The 17,910-nt window shown below is 51.0% G+C and overlaps 1 protein-coding gene across 2 annotated transcripts in view; it reads left to right on the plus strand.

Annotated features, from left to right (window-relative positions):
- The first annotated feature begins 1,175 nt into the window (after positions 1 to 1,175).
- The window catches only part of Col2a1 (collagen type II alpha 1 chain), a 33,400-nt gene continuing 16,665 nt past the window's right edge, over positions 1,176 to 17,910 (plus strand). Inside the window, exons 1-18 of one of the 2 annotated variants that reach the window (XM_048350819.1) lie at positions 1,176 to 1,260; positions 6,098 to 6,304; positions 7,783 to 7,799; positions 7,976 to 8,008; positions 8,108 to 8,140; positions 8,245 to 8,298; positions 8,456 to 8,557; positions 9,983 to 10,060; positions 10,693 to 10,737; positions 10,855 to 10,908; positions 11,315 to 11,368; positions 12,097 to 12,150; positions 12,713 to 12,766; positions 12,896 to 12,949; positions 13,237 to 13,281; positions 13,808 to 13,861; positions 15,591 to 15,635; positions 16,308 to 16,361. In XM_048350819.1, coding sequence (XP_048206776.1) covers positions 1,176 to 1,260; positions 6,098 to 6,304; positions 7,783 to 7,799; positions 7,976 to 8,008; positions 8,108 to 8,140; positions 8,245 to 8,298; positions 8,456 to 8,557; positions 9,983 to 10,060; positions 10,693 to 10,737; positions 10,855 to 10,908; positions 11,315 to 11,368; positions 12,097 to 12,150; positions 12,713 to 12,766; positions 12,896 to 12,949; positions 13,237 to 13,281; positions 13,808 to 13,861; positions 15,591 to 15,635; positions 16,308 to 16,361 — 1,122 coding nt within the window. The remainder of the gene's footprint in view (positions 1,261 to 6,097; positions 6,305 to 7,782; positions 7,800 to 7,975; positions 8,009 to 8,107; positions 8,141 to 8,244; positions 8,299 to 8,455; positions 8,558 to 9,982; positions 10,061 to 10,692; positions 10,738 to 10,854; positions 10,909 to 11,314; positions 11,369 to 12,096; positions 12,151 to 12,712; positions 12,767 to 12,895; positions 12,950 to 13,236; positions 13,282 to 13,807; positions 13,862 to 15,590; positions 15,636 to 16,307; positions 16,362 to 17,910) is intronic. The other variant, XM_048350827.1, reaches the window with a different exon arrangement.

A 17,910-nucleotide genomic window follows, 5' to 3' on the forward strand; every position in this document is an offset into this window, starting at 1 on the left:
TCTACCTAGCAGCACCCATTCCCTACCACACCTCCCTCCCAATTCCCGGACCCCAGCCAGCAAGAGCAGACGCTGCGTCTGAGACTGGGAACTAGACAGTCGTGGCCCCTACCCCCCCGCCCCCCCCCCCCCCCCCGCCAACCAATCCCCTGGGCAGCTTACACGGTTGTGTCTGGGCTCCCTCAGTCCTCTGCGGTTCCTTCCATCCCTTCCCAGGGCCTGCCCCTCTCCCCACCTTCACACAGGTCTCCCTCTGTGCAGAAACACACCAGCCCTTCCTCGCGGTGGGCTCAGGCCCAGAGAGGGACCCAGCACCTAGCTAGAGGGGGAGGGGCTGGGGACTGGTGCTCTGAACCCCCAGGTGGGAGTCCACCGGCTAGATACTGGAGGAAGGGGCTAGAAGACAGGTAGAGGCGCCCCCACCTTCCCTACACCTGGCCCCGCTAGAGCGTCCCGGAGACTGAGGACTCTAGCTAACTTCCATGTCTCCATCTCCAAGAGTCCAGTTTGATGGCCATCTCCCCTGGCTACTCCTTTCCATTGCTTCCCTCCTCCCCCCTCCCTCCCCCCTCCAGTCTTTTCCGTCCTGGGTTTTGGGACTCGAGGCCTGAGCCTCTGCAAACACCCCCCTCCCCTCCGACTCCGGCATAGCTCTGACGCGAGGGATCGGAGGACCCCCCTCCTTCCCGCAAGTGGTTGGAGAGGGCAGTGCCGCCGTCCCAGATTGTGTATGTGTGTGCGTGTGTGGGGGGGACCTGGGGCCGTTTTTGCGCCCCGCCCGATCAGGCCACTGGGCACACTACGGGTGGGGGGCGGGCAGCATGGCTCTGGATGGGGCGGGGTGTGGGGGGGCGTCTGGTCCCGGCAGGTGCGGGCACTGGCAGGCGCGGGCGGGCTCCGGGGGCGGGGTCTCAGGTTACAGCCCCGCGGGGGGCTTGGGGGCGGCCCGCGGTTTGGACGAGTTGGCCAGCCGGGGGATGAGCTGGGCGCATATAACGGGAGCAGCTAGCGGGAGAGGACGCAGAGCGCTGCTGGGCTGCCGGGTCTCCGCTTCCTCCTCCCGCTCCGAGGGCCTCCTGCATGAGGGCGCGGTAGAGACCCGGACCCGCGCCGTGCTCTTGCCGCCCTCGCTGCGCTCCGCCCGGGCCCGGCTCCGCCACGCCCCGCGGTGAACCATGATCCGCCTCGGGGCTCCCCAATCGCTGGTGCTGCTGACGCTGCTGGTCGCCGCGGTCCTTCGGTGTCAGGGCCAAGATATCCGTAAGTCACCCCCTATCCCTGCCTACTTTCCCCCTGCGCATCCTTCCTCCTCCTCCTCCTCCTCCCCGGCTTGCTGGGCGCTGGAGCCCGTGCTCCCGGAGCTCCCGGAGTTGTAGCGCGGACGCTTAGTTGCAGGGTCCGCAAAGCTTACCGAGCCGAGTTCTGCGAATGCGGGGCTTCGGTCCCAGCGGCCCTCCGCTTCTGGAGTCATCTGGGGCGCTGAGCAGGAATATGCAACTTGCAAAGTGTCGGGTCCGAGAGGTTTGCGCACCGATGTAAACGCACATTGTTTTTCTTTTCTGCCCCCACCAGCTTCGATAATTAGGCTCACAAACGCACAACCCGCCTTACCCAAGTATTCAGAGCTCAGCAAAAACAGGTCATGGCCCTCGGAGACCGAGAGTAAACGCCAAAGGGATGTCTCGCAGCCTCGTCCCGGGGGTCAAAGGCTGCGGGGATCAAAGGGGGGGGGGAGGGAGTTAGTCCTTTTGTCCTAACTCTTGACACTGGTGGGCTGAAATCTGAGGCCACAAAGAAAAGCTCCCAAGAGGCGCTGCAGGACTCCATCACCGTCTTGAGTTCCCTCCCCCTCCTGGCCGGCCCCGGAGTAAGGTGCAGCCTCTCTAATGCTGGGGGCTGTAGAAATTGCCCATATAGGAGATACCATCGGAGAGGTGGAAACATCCCACCTAGACCTGCCTCAAATGCCTCCCCCAAATAGCACCTCTTCCCTGAAGTCTTCCCCCACCCCTCCCCTCCCATAGTACCACAATGAGTTACTTTTCTAAGTTTCAGGATCTCACAGAACCAGACTCTGTGTGTGTGTGTGTGTATGTGTGTGTGTGTGTGTGTGTGTGTGTGTGTGTGTGTGTGTGTGTGTGTGTGTGTAGAAGAAGGGGACAGAAGTATCAATTTGCTGTAACTATTTCATCGGAATATAGAAATGGCAGTTTCACAGTCTGGTCCAAGGGCTTTTCGGACCGCACCTTTTCACCTCCTCTTTTGGTAAAGTGCACCCGTCTGGGATTATATTCAGGACAAAACGAAGCCTGGAAAGTGTATTAGGTAGAGAGCATTTTTTTTTTCCACGTGTTTGGGCACGTTTCCGAAGGCTAAGATTCCAGCCTTGTCTTTGTATATTACAGATTGTAAATCAATCGCAGGTGAAACTTTTGGGGGGGGGGGAGGAATGGGGAATCAAGCTCCTTCTGCCTTAGAAAGTGTGTGCCTGCCACCAGGCTGTCTCTAGAGATGGTCTGAAAGGCGGAAGGCCCAGGCGGGCTTTTCGTTCCGTTCATTACCCCTCTGACCCCGGTGGGGGCAGGGCCGCAGTGGGGGACTGAGACTGGCCGCGCGCGCGATCCAAAGACACGCACTTAAGGGAGTTGTGTTCTCTGGCCTTTGGGCCCGGAATGACTATATTTTGGGCCGAAAAATTTCAAGTACCCCCCTCCCCCTCCAAGCTATCTCTTTGAGTAAAGGAATTAGCTAGATGACTAAAATAGTGTACCCCAATTTCCCATCTGGTATTAGGGCGCTCATTTAAGGAACTGAGAGCTCTCACTACTGCATCTTTCTTGGCAAGGAGTTGTACAGCTTTTAGGGCCCCAGACCTTCCACTCGCTCCTCCTCCCCCCCCCCTTCTTCACTTTGCGCCCTGATTCATCCGATTCCATAGACGTAGCCACCCCCAAATCCCCGCTTCGGGTCAGTGGACTCAAAGATGTGATGTGACGCGAATGGGTGGGGGCGCGCAGGCTGCGTGGACCTCTGGAATGTCAGAAACCTGGAGTCCACCACTCCCCTCCTCCCCATCTTTCCACGAGTTTGAGAAACTTCTTGGCCCACATCTTTGACCCACATCTGCACTTCGCAGCCCTCGTCTCCGAAAGTGCCCCTGGCTGATGAAGTGGGGAGGGGGACCCTCAATCCTCCTTTGTTTGCGTTGGGAGATTGGCAGCGATGGCTTCCAGATGGGGTTGAAACCCTGCCCGTATTTATTTAAACGGGTTCCTAGCGGAGACCTGTGAATCGAGCTCTGTATGCGCTCTAGAAAAGCCCCATTCATAAGAGGAGAGGTCCAGTGGGTTCCCCCGGACTCCCTGACACCCTCTCCCACAATGCGTCCCGCCCCCCTTCCCCCCCCCCCCCATGCCCGCCAGTCGCTGCCTCCTGGGTTCCAGCCCTGTGCCCTATGCGAAGCAGCCACGAAGCAAAAACAGTTCCCCGAAAGAGGTAGCTTTTTAATTGGCCTGCCACAAAGAGTCACTTATACAGCGCGGCGGTAATGGGGGAACCGGATCGGGCGCGCCAGGATGCTATCTGCAGCCCTTCTCCTGCGCCAGTCGCGGGTTGGGGGGTGGGGGGCTGGTCTCCCCGGTCCGCGTCTAGGGGATCTAGTTACCGTGCTGGCTTCTCTCTGGGGGCAGCCATTTAATCCGTGTGTGTGTGTGTGTGTGTGTGTGTGTGTGTGTGTGTGTGTGTGTGTGTGTGTGTGTGTGTGTGTGTGTGTCCTAAGGCTTGAACTCAAGGTCTACGTGCTGCCCCTAAGCTTTTTTCACTCAGGGCTAGCGCTCTACCACTGGAACCACAGCTCCATTCCTGTCATTTTGATTATTAATTGGAGATAAGAGTACGGATTTTTCTTGCCCAGGCTGGCTTGTTACTATGATCCTCAGATCTCAGCCTCTTCAGTAACTACGATTACAGGCCTGTGCCACCCATGCCTGGCTTCATCGCATTTTTTTTTTTTTTACTCTTCCTGTATCTGCTGATGAACGGTGTCCAGAACCATCGCTTAAAAGCCAGCCAGCTGAGCTCACTCTCGGCATAGCCGGTCGGGCCCCTGCGTCCTGCTCATCCCGGGCTGGTCTTTGCTAAAGAAATCCGATCCACTTTCAAGATGCTGTCCCACCTTTTCCCCCCTTCCCCACCCCCCCCCCCCACCTCGACACCACCTCCCTGCTGCTTTCCTAGGCCTTCTTGGGTGAGGGTGGTCTCTTCCCAAGTCCAGACGGGGCACCATGAACTCACCTCCCCTCCCCCCCCCTTTTTTTCTTTCTTCACTGTCTGCATTCCACACCTCCAGCAATTTTGGCTGTGGGTGTGTCTCAGTAGCTATGACATTTTCCCCGGGACCCCCACCCCCTCCCCATCCACCACACACACCTTCCCCATGATTATCTTGCTTAAAGACTAAATGGATTCCTTCTAGTGAAAAAAGGGAAAGAAGAAGAAGGAAAAAAACCAAAAGGTTTATCTTTAGATTTTTTACTCTCCTTAAAGAGCAGTAGACAGGCCCGTTCCTCTGTCCACGCCCACTGGGTCTGTTGCTCTGCTATTATTCATCTCCTACTGTTGCCATTGCTTTGGGGATTTTGATGAGAAAAACAGCACTGGGCGCTCCCTAGCACATGGTGTGGGCTCTTCAACCCTTGGCTCTCGGAGAAGAGCCCTTGTCAGCACAGGTTTCATCTGCAGCAGGAATTCCAGACAGCATGGCGCTATGGAGAGGGATGGCCCCTGCTTTCTCTAAGTCTGCCTTGGTGGAGGCCAGGCCTGAACTGGTCAGTCTTAGTCCTGATCAGGAATTAAAGCCTCCTGATTTCCAAAGTAGGGTGCTGTCCACAGATGGAGGCTGGGCCTCTGCAGGGAGGACTGCAGCTGGAGGTCAGCGCTTGGAGTCTTTTGCCTCAGCTTGGCTCTGGAGTCACTTATTGCCCCCCCCCCCGCCACCCCCCCCCCCGGGCAAGTTGTTTGAATGGGTCTGCCCTTTCCCTGGTTGGTCCCAGCCCTAATATACTTTACAGAATGGGAAAAGATCCCAATTCGAATTGCTTCTCATTTCATTGCCCCTCCTCATTCTATCTTCATTTTCTGGAGTCTGGCTGTGAATAAATTCTAATTGTTGTGGGCAAAATTTTCAGCATTCTCTCTGAATGCTAGCTGACAATTGTATTTAGTAAATCTCATAATTCCTAGAAGAAAATAAAATGACCTCTCTGCTCTTGGACTAATGCATCTCCCCATTTTCTTATTCTCTCTCCCTCTTGCTCTTTTTTCCCTCCCTTTCTCTCTTTCCTTCCCTCTTTCTTTTTTCTTCTTTCTCTTTATCCATTCCTTCATCCCTCCCTCCCTCCTTTTCTCACCCTTCCTTTCTTTTTTCCTTCATTTCTTTCTTTCTTTCTTTCTTTCTTTCTTTCTTTCTTTCTTTCTTTCTTTCTTTCTTTCTTTCTGTCTTTTTGTCTCTCTCTCTCCCTTCTGTCCTCCCTACCTCCTTATCTTTTTCTCCTTCCTTCCTTCCTTCCTTCCTTCCTTTCTTTCTTTCTTTCTTTCTTTCTTTTTTTCTTTCTTTCTTTCTCTCTTTCCTTCTTCATGCTAGGGATTGAACACAGGGCCTTGCACATGCTAAGTTACTGCTCTATCACTGAGCTACATCATAAGCTCATGTCTTCTCTCTCCTCTTTTGGTTTCTGTTCAGTCTTATCTCCTCCCACTCACCTCCCAACTTGCTGTCTTTCACCATTGCTCTTCCCCCTACTAGATGGATGCAGAGAATGAAATCCAGTAACTCCACTTCACCTTGGGGATGGTAGAGTGGTTAAGATTTTCACTGGTGAATAGACAGCAAAACACATCATAAATATTGTGGAATACACAGAAGGATGAATGGTGTTTCAGAAAACTAACTTCTATGTTCTGTCTTTCCTGTATGGCCCAAGTCCCCACCCATCAGCATTGGAACTATATCAAGTTGACTGCAGCCTCTTTTTCTTTCTTTCTGGCTCCTGCCTCTCCTGTCCTTCACTCTCTGCTGCCCCTGCTCCGCTGGGTGCAGAGGAGGCTGGCAGCTGTTTGCAGAACGGGCAGAGGTATAATGATAAAGATGTGTGGAAGCCCGAGGCCTGCCGGATCTGTGTCTGTGACACTGGGACTGTCCTCTGCGACGACATAATCTGTGAAGACGTGAAAGACTGCCTCCACCCTGAGATCCCCTTCGGAGAGTGCTGCCCCATCTGCCCAGCTGACCTCGCCACTGCCAGTGGTCGTAATTTATTTATTTCTTGTTCAACATAAATAAATTACTTGCAGTAGCAGCAAACAGCCTCACATGGATGATGGTCACCTCTGCAAAGCAGAGGGGCTGGGTATCCATGGGATTCTAGCAGCCAGGGCGGAAAGGAAAGGCCACTTCTTGAGTGTAGGTTGAAGCTCATTGAGCCTGGGACACTGGAGGAGGCTTTCTCCATCCCATACCTCCAAAGATGCTTCCAGCACAGGGAAGAAACACTCAAGCCCTCAAGAGTATCTACTCTGAGGTCATCTCTGAAAATTACGAGAGCCACAATGGAAATCAAATGCCCTGTTTGGCCAAATTATGAGTTCGTTTCTCCTCTGTCACTCACACCTTGTCTTCTTCATGGAAGATCTTCAGGTATATATATGGTCCTCGGTGTGGAGAAAGTTCTGTCAGTGAGCCAGGAATCAGAGCAGGGCAGGTTTACTCCTGGAGGGATGGGACACTGGTGGTACTTCCTCAATGATTTTGCCTTCCTGGGAATTGACTACTAATTAAGAGGCAAGTTATTAAAATATATTATATGTATGAATGAATGGAAGTGGCAGGCAGAAAGTGCTTACTATGTACCATGTAATATATGCCACAAAAGGAAGGAAGGAAGGAAGCTTACTGAAGTGGATGGACTCTAGGAGTTCAAGGAGTGAAGGATGGAGATAGGGCTGGGCGAGCACCTCACCTGCTTGCACTTTGTGGGTAGTAAACTCCCCACTAGAGCCAGTGCTGGTTATGTGTGCAAGTGAGCCCCCCCCTCAGCACTCAAACAAAGGTCCTGCCTCTGCAGAGATGGTGGCCCTCACTGTTCCCTTTCTGTTCTAGTTTGAGAGGAGAGTTGCAAAGAGAAGTTGCCTTTCCTAAACACTTCTGGAACACTAGCACCTTTGTGCAGACTCTCGGATCATTTCTGAGGGGCCCCTGCCGGGGAAGTGTGGACAGCCTGGCCTTTGGGAGTTTGCTGCTGGGGTGGGGGAGGGGCTTGTGGGCTGTGATGCTTATGGTGACTCCTGTGTATTGCTGTTTCTTGTGCTTGCTTCGAGGAGATGCTGCTCTGACGTAAGACTTCCTAAGCCCCTAATTCTTCTTCTGGGAGGGCTTTGGGTAGGGGAAGAGCTGCTGCCCTCTGGAGGGGGCAGGGCACGGCACACTGTATCTACTATGTTTTCTCAAGAGGGGGGGCCTGCCCAAGGCTGATTCCCTTCTTGAGGTCTTTGTTTTCCCTTTGTCCTGCCCTCAGTCTATTCTTATGCCTCCTGTCTGCCTTTTAAACAGCAACATCTGAGGCTATTTCTATTCCTCACTGGGTCCTCGACAACTCCAGGACCTCCATCATCCTCCTACTCCAAACAGAGGGGGTTCAGTGGAATAATAGTAAATGTCTCATTCCTTCCTTGATTGCATCCATCTTTGGAGTCTGATCTTTTTTTTTAATTTTTCCCCCCTTACAGGGAAACCAGGACCAAAGGTAAGGACCCTTTATCTTGCCTTTCTATTTCTTTCTTCAATAGTGGGATGCAGATGCAGCAGTGGCTCTTTCTTATAGATGTCAGAGGATGTGTGTGGCAGTGGGCACTTGCACACAGGGGCTGCTCCACAGGGTTTTGTACTTGGGTCTAATCTTGTGAATGTGTCACATTTCAGGGACAGAAAGGAGAACCTGGAGACATCAAGGATGTAAGTATACATTATTCTCCCCCAATGTGTCCCTGCTGCACAAAATGGTCATTTCCTGGGTACACCCTCTAACAGTGAACCTTTGGATCTCTCTCACAGATTGTGGGACCTAAAGGACCTCCTGGACCTCAGGTAAGAAAGGGAGGAATCCCTTCCTCCATCTTTTACTTGATCCAAGTTGCTGATCTATAGACTCCTGGACATATTGTCTTCTCACCATTGTTGTTTACCTTCAGGGACCTGTAGGTGAACAAGGACCCAGAGGCGATCGTGGTGACAAAGGAGAAAAAGTGAGTAGAGATCAATGCTGCTTGAGCTCAGTAAACTTCCCAGGTTCTCCACAGCCCAACCATGTTCTTGGCTGCCTCCTATGAGTTGCCTAGGCACAGAGGGGTCTTCAAGAAACACTGCTGCACACTGATGATGTCTTTCTCTCTTTCTGTGAAGGGTCCACCTGGACCTCGCGGCAGAGATGGAGAGCCTGGAACCCCTGGAAATCCTGGGCCCCCTGGCCCTCCAGGCCCTCCTGGGCCCCCGGGCCTTGGTGGGGTGAGTGTCCTTACTTCCCCCTTTCTTCTGGTTGTCCCTCCAAAAATGTGGCTTCTAAATTGCTACTTGCATTTACCTGGCTGGCTCCCAGGGCTGTCAGCAGTGTGTACATAGCCCGTCCGTGGGCTTCACCCCCAGGCCTATAATTGGGTGGAATCGCATATTAAGACTGTTGTGTTAAGAGATGATTTTTTTTTTTTTACACTCACTGGGTTCTGTAAAGAAAGTCTTCAGTTACCTGGTTTCCTGGCATCTGTGCCATGTGGTGGACTCTTGCGGATGGGTGTAGGGGCTTGGGAGAGGATGACTAGTCACTTGTATTTCTCTGAAAGAAGAGTGAGCACTGTCCTCAGGAGACATTTATTCTTGGTCCTTGCCAAGTACATTCCAAGCAACTATTCATTCTTATGAAAGAGCCCCACTGAGTGAAGGTGTGTGGCTAGTCGTGTTTGGAATCAAACCAGTTAATAAATTATATGATTGCCCAGTTCTTGTAGGTTGGCCATTTTGATGTTTGCTATGTTTTAAATTCTTAAACTTAAATAAGCTCACAGCCGCCTACTACATCTCTTACTAAATTTTTTCAAGACTGCTCACATTAGTCCTTTGTTAGACAGTAAAGTCTTAGAGAATAAAGAATGCCTTTAATAGTGAAGTTTTAGTTATGGTTCTCCATACATTAAATAACATGTAATATTTTAGAATATATAAATAATTAGGTAGAAGCTGGGTGCTGGTAGATCTTGTCTGTAATTCTAGCTACTCAAGAGGCTGAGATATGAGGACTGAAGTTCAAAGCCAGCCCAGGCAGGAAAGTTCAAGAGTTACTTACCTCAAATTAACTACCCCCCCCCCAAAAAAAGGAAGGGGAGCTGTAGCTCAAGAAGTAGAGTGCTAGCTAGTCTTTTCTTTTTTGCCAGTCCTGGGCCTTGGACTCAGGGCCTGAGCACTGTCCCTGGCTTCTTTTTCCTCAGGGCTAGCACTTTGCCACTTGAGCCACTTCTGGCTGTTTTCTATATATGTGGTGCTGAGGAATCAAACCCAAGGCTTCATGTATGCAAGGCAAGCACTCTATTCCCAGCCCCTACTAGCTAGTCTTGAGCAGGAAAAGCTAAGGGACAATGCCCAGGCCCTGATTTCAAATCCCAATACCAACACACACACACACACACACACACACACACACACACACACACACACACACACACAAATATGCTTCTCCAAATAACTCTTCATCTTCCAGGGAAATGACTCTGCCACTATCATCCCCTAAACAATTTCTCAGGAATCTTTGGTAATTTTGATCAATGCCTGCCTAGCCAAGAGACCATGGATAAGAGTTCTTTCTCTCCAGATCTAGATTCCTAGCAAGTAGGGGGGACTTAGGACCTCTCAGTTTCCTCATGTTGTTGGGTCAATTTGCAGAACTTTGCTGCCCAGATGGCTGGAGCATTTGATGAGAAGGCTGGTGGAGCCCAGATGGGAGTAATGCAAGGCCCAATGGTAAGAACACACCCCAGTTCTTTGCAGCCAATATGGCAGAAGGTGACCCTTAGCAGAGCCAGAAAAATCTGACAACCTCTGTTTTGCAGCTAATTGCTTAGGGCAGCATTTCACCCTCAGTTATGTAGCCTTTCCATTTAGTTAACCCAAAGCCTTTGGATTTTAATGGTGATGGATGCCAGTTTTAATGATGCTCTGGAGTGACTTAAAGAATGAGGATGGAGAGACGCATAGAGCTGATGTGCTGGAAGGCTGATTGCTGTTACTCTTGGAATGAGAACTGAAGAATGTAGACAGCAGCTACTGTTCCCCAGCATCCACCAGACTTCCAGCAGGAAACCTCAGCCCTGCAGCTCTGACTTGGCACAGGCTAAATGAAACTCAGACTTTAGTAAACATGGCTGTAGTCCAGAAGAAAGCGAGGCCAGCTTCGCTGTCTAAATGGCGCCTATAAATCAAAATAGATGGTTGTGTGGGGAGTGGGAAATGAGAGGGAGCAGCCATCCTGGGCCCCCTGCCCACAGAGTATCTCCTTTGTCCTTTGTCTGGGCTTGGGGTTGGAAGACAGTGGTACCCAGGAGGCTGCTGATAAAGCATGTCTGGTAAAATTCTCACCTTCTGTTTCCATGCAGGGCCCCATGGGACCTCGAGGACCCCCAGGTCCTGCTGGTGCTCCTGTAAGTACTGGCTCTTTCGTTCTTCACAGCTTTGCAGACACTTGTCAAACCCTCTACATCTTAGTGCAATTTAGAGGGTCAACCTAATAACCTAATATCCTCACTTATTTTTTTTAGGGCCCTCAAGGATTTCAAGGGAACCCTGGTGAGCCTGGTGAGCCTGGTGTCTCTGTAAGTATCTGTGAATCTACTCCTCTTTGGGGGGTTCTGATGACAGACCTCCCCCCATCCCCCGCCCAACTTAAGTTACTTTCCCCTCTTAGGTTTTGTCAGTGCTTTCCCACAGCCAGGTAGCTCAAGGGAGATTCAGATGTCAGTCTTTAGCTATGGAGGGACTCTGGTAGAAGGCCCAAAGTGACAGAATCACCACAGAACTCTGCCATGACAGTCCTCTCTCTGGGAGCTGCCCTAGCCTGTGCTGTCTGCATTTTCCACTATAATATGACTTGTGACTTTGATCTTCCCATTTTTCTTTTTATCAGAACATTGGCTTCCAAAATGACCGTCCCTCAGTTTTGTCCACTGTTAGGTGTCTCCTCTTCCATCTATCTCTTAAGTTTTCTTCCTTTGTTTGTAGGGTCCAATGGGTCCCCGTGGTCCTCCTGGCCCCCCTGGAAAGCCTGGTGATGATGTAAGTATGCCTGAGTAGTCAAGGAGAAGCCACTTCATTGGAAAGGGCATGGAGAGGGTGTTTGGTAAGGTGGAGTTTAGTGGGTCATGGGGAGGCCCCAGGGTGGAGGCCCACAATATGCCTACTTGTGACTAATCTTGCCAGCTCCCTGGGGATTATTTTGGGCTCAATGAGAAGAAGAATAAGGAAAACATCATTGGCTCCAGGAAGGGAAATGGAGAAATGAGAGAAGAGAGAGGGGGGAAAACCCCACAAAGGCAGAAAGATGTAGTGAAGGAAAAACAAAGAAAAAAATTACACAAACGCCTCCAACATTATCTCAATTGTAAATGAGTTAGAGAAAGTTCAGCCTGAGTCAGGATGTCTATAGAGAATGCAAACTAAGTGGAGAGATAGGGGTTGGCTCTCTCAAGCTGTTGGCATGAATCACATCAGACCTTCAAGTCTCTCAAGGTCAAGGACATGCTAACCCAGACTGTAGAGCCCAGGAGAGGAAAACAAAGCCTGCCAGGGAAGTCAGAGTCTGTGAGGACCAAGGGGCTTGCAAATGAATAAACTGCCACCCATGAGAAGGCCTTCAGGGAATGGATGTCTATAGGAGATGCCCAAGATGAGTAGGCAGGTAGGGACAGGCGTGAAGACCAGGGGAAACCTCAGCTCTAAAGCAGGCAGGTTTACTATGCTAATGAGTCTTTCAAGGAAAATGAAGTATCTCTCCTTCCTTTCAGGGTGAAGCTGGAAAACCTGGAAAATCTGGTGAAAGAGGCCCTCCTGGCCCTCAGGTAAAGCTCTACTTTTCCTGCCACTAGCACTTTTCCCAAACTCAGCTCATCCCGTTCAATTAGTTCTGTTTAAAACCAAGTACTGCCAGGAGCTGGTGGCTCATTTCTGTAGTCCTAGCTACTCAGGAGTCCGTGAACTGAGGGTCATGGTTCAAAGCCAACTGGAGCAGGAAAGTTCATGAGACTCTTATCTCCAATTAGCCAACAAGTAGCCAGAAGTGGAGCTGTTGCACAAGTGTAGAGGTCTAGTCTTGAGCAAAAAGGCTAAGTGATAGCTCTCCCAGGCCCTAAGTTCAAGCTCAAGTATACACACACACACACACACACACACACACACACACACACTGAGGGTGCCTATGTGTCTCATGCCTTCATGCTTGGATAATGTTTGTGAAACCACATGATAGGGGAGGCATAGGCAGTGGGGACTTGGGTTTGGCTTGATGAGGTACCAGAATGCACGCCCCTTCCTGGTGGTCCCAGTGAGCCAGGTCTGCAGGGTCTCCAGGGAACCTTCACCCTATCTGGCCCTAGCCCTGAGAGTCTCCCCTTTGGATTACAGGGTGCTCGAGGCTTCCCAGGAACCCCAGGCCTTCCTGGTGTCAAAGGTCACAGAGTAAGTATGATGGGTGAGAGCTTTGGAGGGCAGGGGCTGTCTGGAGGAGAGGAAGCATTTAACGGCATGTATATTACTTTCTGCTTGGGTCCCCCAATGTGTGACTGAATGCTTTCTCTTGCTCCTTAGGGTTACCCAGGCCTAGACGGAGCTAAGGGAGAAGCTGGTGCTCCAGGTGTGAAGGTAACTGATCAAAAAGCATGTGGTGATGGAGGATGGGGGTTTTGGGGTGCTGCAGGGTTGATAGGGGTAGGATATTGGAACATCCTTGTTTGTGAACACCCAGGCCTATAGGCTGTGATAAACAGCAGGTCCCAGAAGTTGGGGAATTGCCTGCCCCAGGACTAAAGTTGGACTGTGTCAGTACTGGCTGAATGACCTCCACTTTCCAGTGGCTTCTTTGAGAGATATCAGAGGCTAGAGCCCAGAACACTGACCTGTGCATCTTCCCCTCTTCCCCGTCCCCCCAGGGTGAAAGTGGCTCTCCTGGTGACAACGGCTCTCCAGGCCCAATGGTGAGTATCAATACTACTCCAGAAAGGCCACCGGACACACTGTGTTCCTAACACTTGGCAGACAGCTGCACTCCTCACATTCACGCTCCCTTCCTGCAGAGCTCATGCTCAATGTTGTCAATTTAATCTGATGATGAGCAAAAACAGCATGTAGGAGATGGATGGCTTAAGATGTTACCAGCTTTTCCTTGAATTAGGAAATAGTCACACACTTAAGCATGCTCTAGTTTTTAAAAATTCTCAACATTTGGGAGAGCCCCTCTATCATAAGACACAGCGATGCCTGTCACAAGGTTCCCCAGAGGTAGTAAGAGAGCACCCATGGATTCTGCCTGGAAGAAAATAGCATGCTTTGCTACTGAGCATGGTAGCTGGGCCGGGAAGGAAGCACCACAAGGAATTTCTTGTCTTTGCTTCCTGGGTGTAGCAGGCTCACCTGCATTGGGGCAGGGCCTTAGGTAGAAGTCATCACAGAGAGCACTGTCAAAGCAACTTATGCTTTGGGCTGTGCTGGTGTGTGTTCCAGGGTCCCCGCGGCTTGCCTGGTGAGAGAGGACGGACCGGTCCTGCTGGTGCTGCGGTAAGTCGTCTACAAACCAGATGCCGCCAGATGCCTATAGATTAGATTAGTTCTAGTCTTCTTCCCATTTTACAGAAGAGGAAACTGAGGCACAAAAGTTAACTAGCTTAACACCATTGGTACTGTGCAGCCTCTGGCTCTGCTGACTTCTAGTTAATAGGGGAAGTTACAAGTGAGTGGACTGGCAGGCAGAAGAGGGCCCAGGTGCCCCCTGGAGGTGGTTAGCTTGGATCTTTTGGCAATAGAGAGATCTTGTAGGTGCTTGGCCAGGTAAGCGACTTGATAAAAGCCCTGTTTTAGGAAGATTATGCTTTGCCTTGCTTCCACACCCAGCCACCCAAGCTCAGAGCCTCCCTTGCCTTCAGCCCTTTCAGGGCTGGCCGAGCTAAATCAATTTCATTCCATGGTGCTGCTTTTAGACCATGCATCTCTTTGGCAGCAATTTGCCCGTATAGCAGATGAGTGAAATAACAAGCAAACTTTGTGTCTTATTGGTCAGTCAGAGTTGCCAAAGTGCCTTGCTTCAGGGCTACTTTATGTGAGAGGAGGATGAGAGGGCATTGGGGCTGTGCAGAAACATTGCACTTCTGCAGATTAGCAGGACCCTGGCTTGGGGCAAGGCAGCTCTCTTCTGCACATGCCCAGCCCTGGATCTCTTCAGGCCAAGCCCTGGAGAGAGGATGCTCCAGGGCCTCCCCAGGAACCCAGTTTCCTGAAGCAGCCAGGCTAGCACAGAAAGGCTGCAGGAATACTGGGGTGATGGTTCCTCTGCCATTTCTTCAATTCAGTCTTCTCTTGCTTTCCCAATGACCGCTAATCTGGAGAATCTCAGTGAGGACAAATGGACCTCAGCCATTTGACAGAACTCCTGCAAAGCATCCTTCTCCCCTTCTCCTTTGCTTGCCAAGGAGGGGCAGAAACCAGTAGTCAGGGTTCAGCTGGGGAAATGTCCCTTCCTAGTCTCCTGTGTTTCCTAGATTAGATCCCAGGCCTAGCTGTATCCAGACTGATGGCTCCTGGATTGGTGTATAGTTTCCTAGATCCTATTGGGTCCCTGAAAGAGGACCTTGGAGTGCTTACCACAAACTGAAGGAAGCCTCAAAGCATAAACCCCATTGAGAAGGAACTGGCAATGTTTCCTTGCTCTGCAAAGTCAAGTCTCCCAGGCCTGAGCAAAATCTCAGGTATAGCTCTTGGCCCTGTAATCCCTCATGGAACTGCTTTCTGGAGCAGTAGGAGGAAAATGCAAGTATTTTTGTTTTCCCTAAGAGCAGCTTATCTGAGCCAGAGCACCGAGGCAAGATGGAGGAGATCTTAACCCAGCCTTAACCATGAAGGGTAACGAGGCCTGTGCACAGGCAGCAAACGCTGGAGTTGGGCTGCTTCGTAGCTATTATTTTGTTAGCCTTTCATCCAGTTCAAAATCTCAGTGATAACACAGCCTTAAAGTTAGGGCTATTTGAGGTCTCAACTGAAGTTTCAGAAATAATGGGATGTTGGGAAATGACCTAAGCTTTGTTAACCAGGAGAGCCAGCCTACTGACTACCTACCTGCACAGATGACTCAAGGGTCCATGCAGTGGACTCTCCTGCAGCTTATACCTTGTCCTCTCCTAGTCCAGGGACACCTGGCACAGAATCCTCCATTTTTTTTAGGGTGGGCAGCAGAGGGACATCTGGACCTGTGGGTGCCTCTCACATTGTTTGCTTTGTTCCTCTTTTCTTACAGGGTGCCCGGGGCAATGATGGCCAGCCAGGCCCTGCTGGGCCTCCAGTAAGTATATTGCATGCACTGCAGTCATTTGTTCAGTATTGTTAAGCAAGCCCCACAGTTTGCAGGCTTTACACCATGCTTAGGGCAGCTGCAGAAGCAACTGCCCCAACTAGAAGGGAGGAGGAGAAGGATGTTTCTTGCCCTGATACATAAGAAGCTTTGGAGCTTTGTTTTTTTTCTTAGCCACCTTTTGAAACAGTCATTTTGAGAAGGGAAATCAAAGAAATGTCCATTCTCACCTGATCCTGCTGGGTACCAGTGGCTCACACCTGTCATCCTAGCTAATTCAGGAGGCTAAGATCTGAGGATTATGGTTCAAAACCAGCCCAGGCAGAAGAGTTTGTCAGACTCATTTCCAATTAACCAGTAAAAAACTGGAAGTGGAGATGTGTCTCAATGCCAGCCTTGAGTCCTAGTACATCCATTCTCATCATGTGTATGGTTAGAATTTTTCTTTGCCTTGTAAAGAGAGGCAAATCAAGGCATCTTTCTAGAGCTCCTTCAGCAGGCAATGGGGGGGGGGGGGAGGAATCTGTACCCAGGAACTACTAGCCACAGTGGACATAGAGCAAAATGAGGAAGGAGGTAGGGGTGGGAAGTGTCGTCTTTGGGGGGACTGGAAAGAGTCTACCTGGATCCAGCATTCACCTCTGTACCCCTTCTTTTCTCCAGGGTCCTGTCGGTCCTGCTGGTGGTCCTGGCTTTCCTGGGGCTCCTGGTGCTAAGGTATGTGCCCTGCTTCTCAAGTTAGTGTTGAGAAACTCCTGTTCTCCTTGCTAGGAGCCTCCCTTTCTTGGGGAAATCTCCGGTCCCTTGTGGTCCCTCACTCCTTTCACTGAGACTCTCTGTTGAGGCAAGGTAGAAAAACTGGCTTTCCCAGATTCCCTGGCTGGCTGGCTGGCTGTAAGATGGCGATGATAGAGGTTGGCGGTCCCATTACAGTGTCAGAGTGGGGAAGATGACAATAGAGATGAGACCTCAGGGGCAGCAGAAGACGGGGAGGGGAGGGAAGAAGAATCTAAAAGCTAGGCAGACCCAGGAGGAGCAGGGGAAAATGGGTAGGGGAAGAGAGCTTGGGGCAAAGGGACAGTTCCTTGTTTCTCTCTGTCCCCTCTGTTTCTGCTTCACTTTGGCTGCTGGGCTCTTCCAAGCCTTTGGAATGGAGTTCTTCCAAGGATTAATAGAGGCCAGTGGGAGGCCAGCCAGTGCAGGGAAAAGGCCCCTTAGCCCAGGAGGGATTCCTGTGTCCCTGAGAATGAATAAGGAGCCTCCATGTGTCACTGGCATCAGGTTGCTTTTCCCCTCCTGGGGGTTTCTATGGTAACCAGACAGTGTTGGAGCCCTCCCCCCACCCTGCCCCCCCGCGGGAGCTGGGTGAAGAGACCCATTGTGAAGAGGGACAGCTGAAGGTGAGGGGGCCTGACCTTTAGAAAATAATAATTTACAAAAGGGAAGCAAGAATGTTGAGCAGAAACCTGAGGAGGCTCTGCCCTCTCTCCAGGTCAGTAGCCCTTCCCCGGGGATTCCGTGGAGAGAACCAGAGTCTGCAAGTTGTAACTTTCAGGAAAAATAAAAATAAAATAAGAAAGCAGAAGCAATTTTTGCAAAGTGTTGCCAGAGACCACAGCTAAAGTAGTAAAAAGTAGTATGAGGGTACTTGTCCCAGCTTGCTTCTGCTCTGACTTTCTGGCACTTCAAATATGCTTGAGCCCCGGGCCTGAGGCCACGCTGATGCCCCAGGGTCCAGGCAGAAGCAAAGCTGAGGCTTGGAGCTGCCACAGGAAGCAGAAAGCCAAGTGACTGCGCATTCACCTTTGTTAGCCTCTGTTCCCCACTGTATAGAAAAATAAGCCAGGAGCTGATGGTGTATGCCTCTAATCCTAGCTACTCAAGAGGCTGAAATCTGAGGATCACATTCAAAGCCACCCCAGGCAGGAAAGTCCATAAGACTTTTATCTCTAACCACCAGAGAAAATGCAGAAACAGAACTGCCGTTCAAGTGGTAGAGTGCCAGCTTTGAGAAACAAAGCTAAGGGACAGCACCCAGTTTTGAGTTCAAGACCAAGGAAGGAAGGGAGGGAGGGAGGGAGGGACAGAGGGAGGGAGGGAGGGAGGGAGGGAGGAAAAAGAAAATAGGAGGCAGGAGCCCATCTGTGCATTATCTTATGGCTCCATGGTTCAAATCCAACTCAGACCTTTCTGTCAAGTTCTGGCAGAGCCCTCAGACTGCCCATTGCTAAAACTAAGCAGGCCACTGTGCCATTGTGTATGCAGC

The sequence above is a fragment of the Perognathus longimembris genome, chromosome 1, assembly GCF_023159225.1.
Source record: "Perognathus longimembris pacificus isolate PPM17 chromosome 1, ASM2315922v1, whole genome shotgun sequence".
NCBI lineage: Eukaryota > Metazoa > Chordata > Mammalia > Rodentia > Heteromyidae > Perognathus > Perognathus longimembris.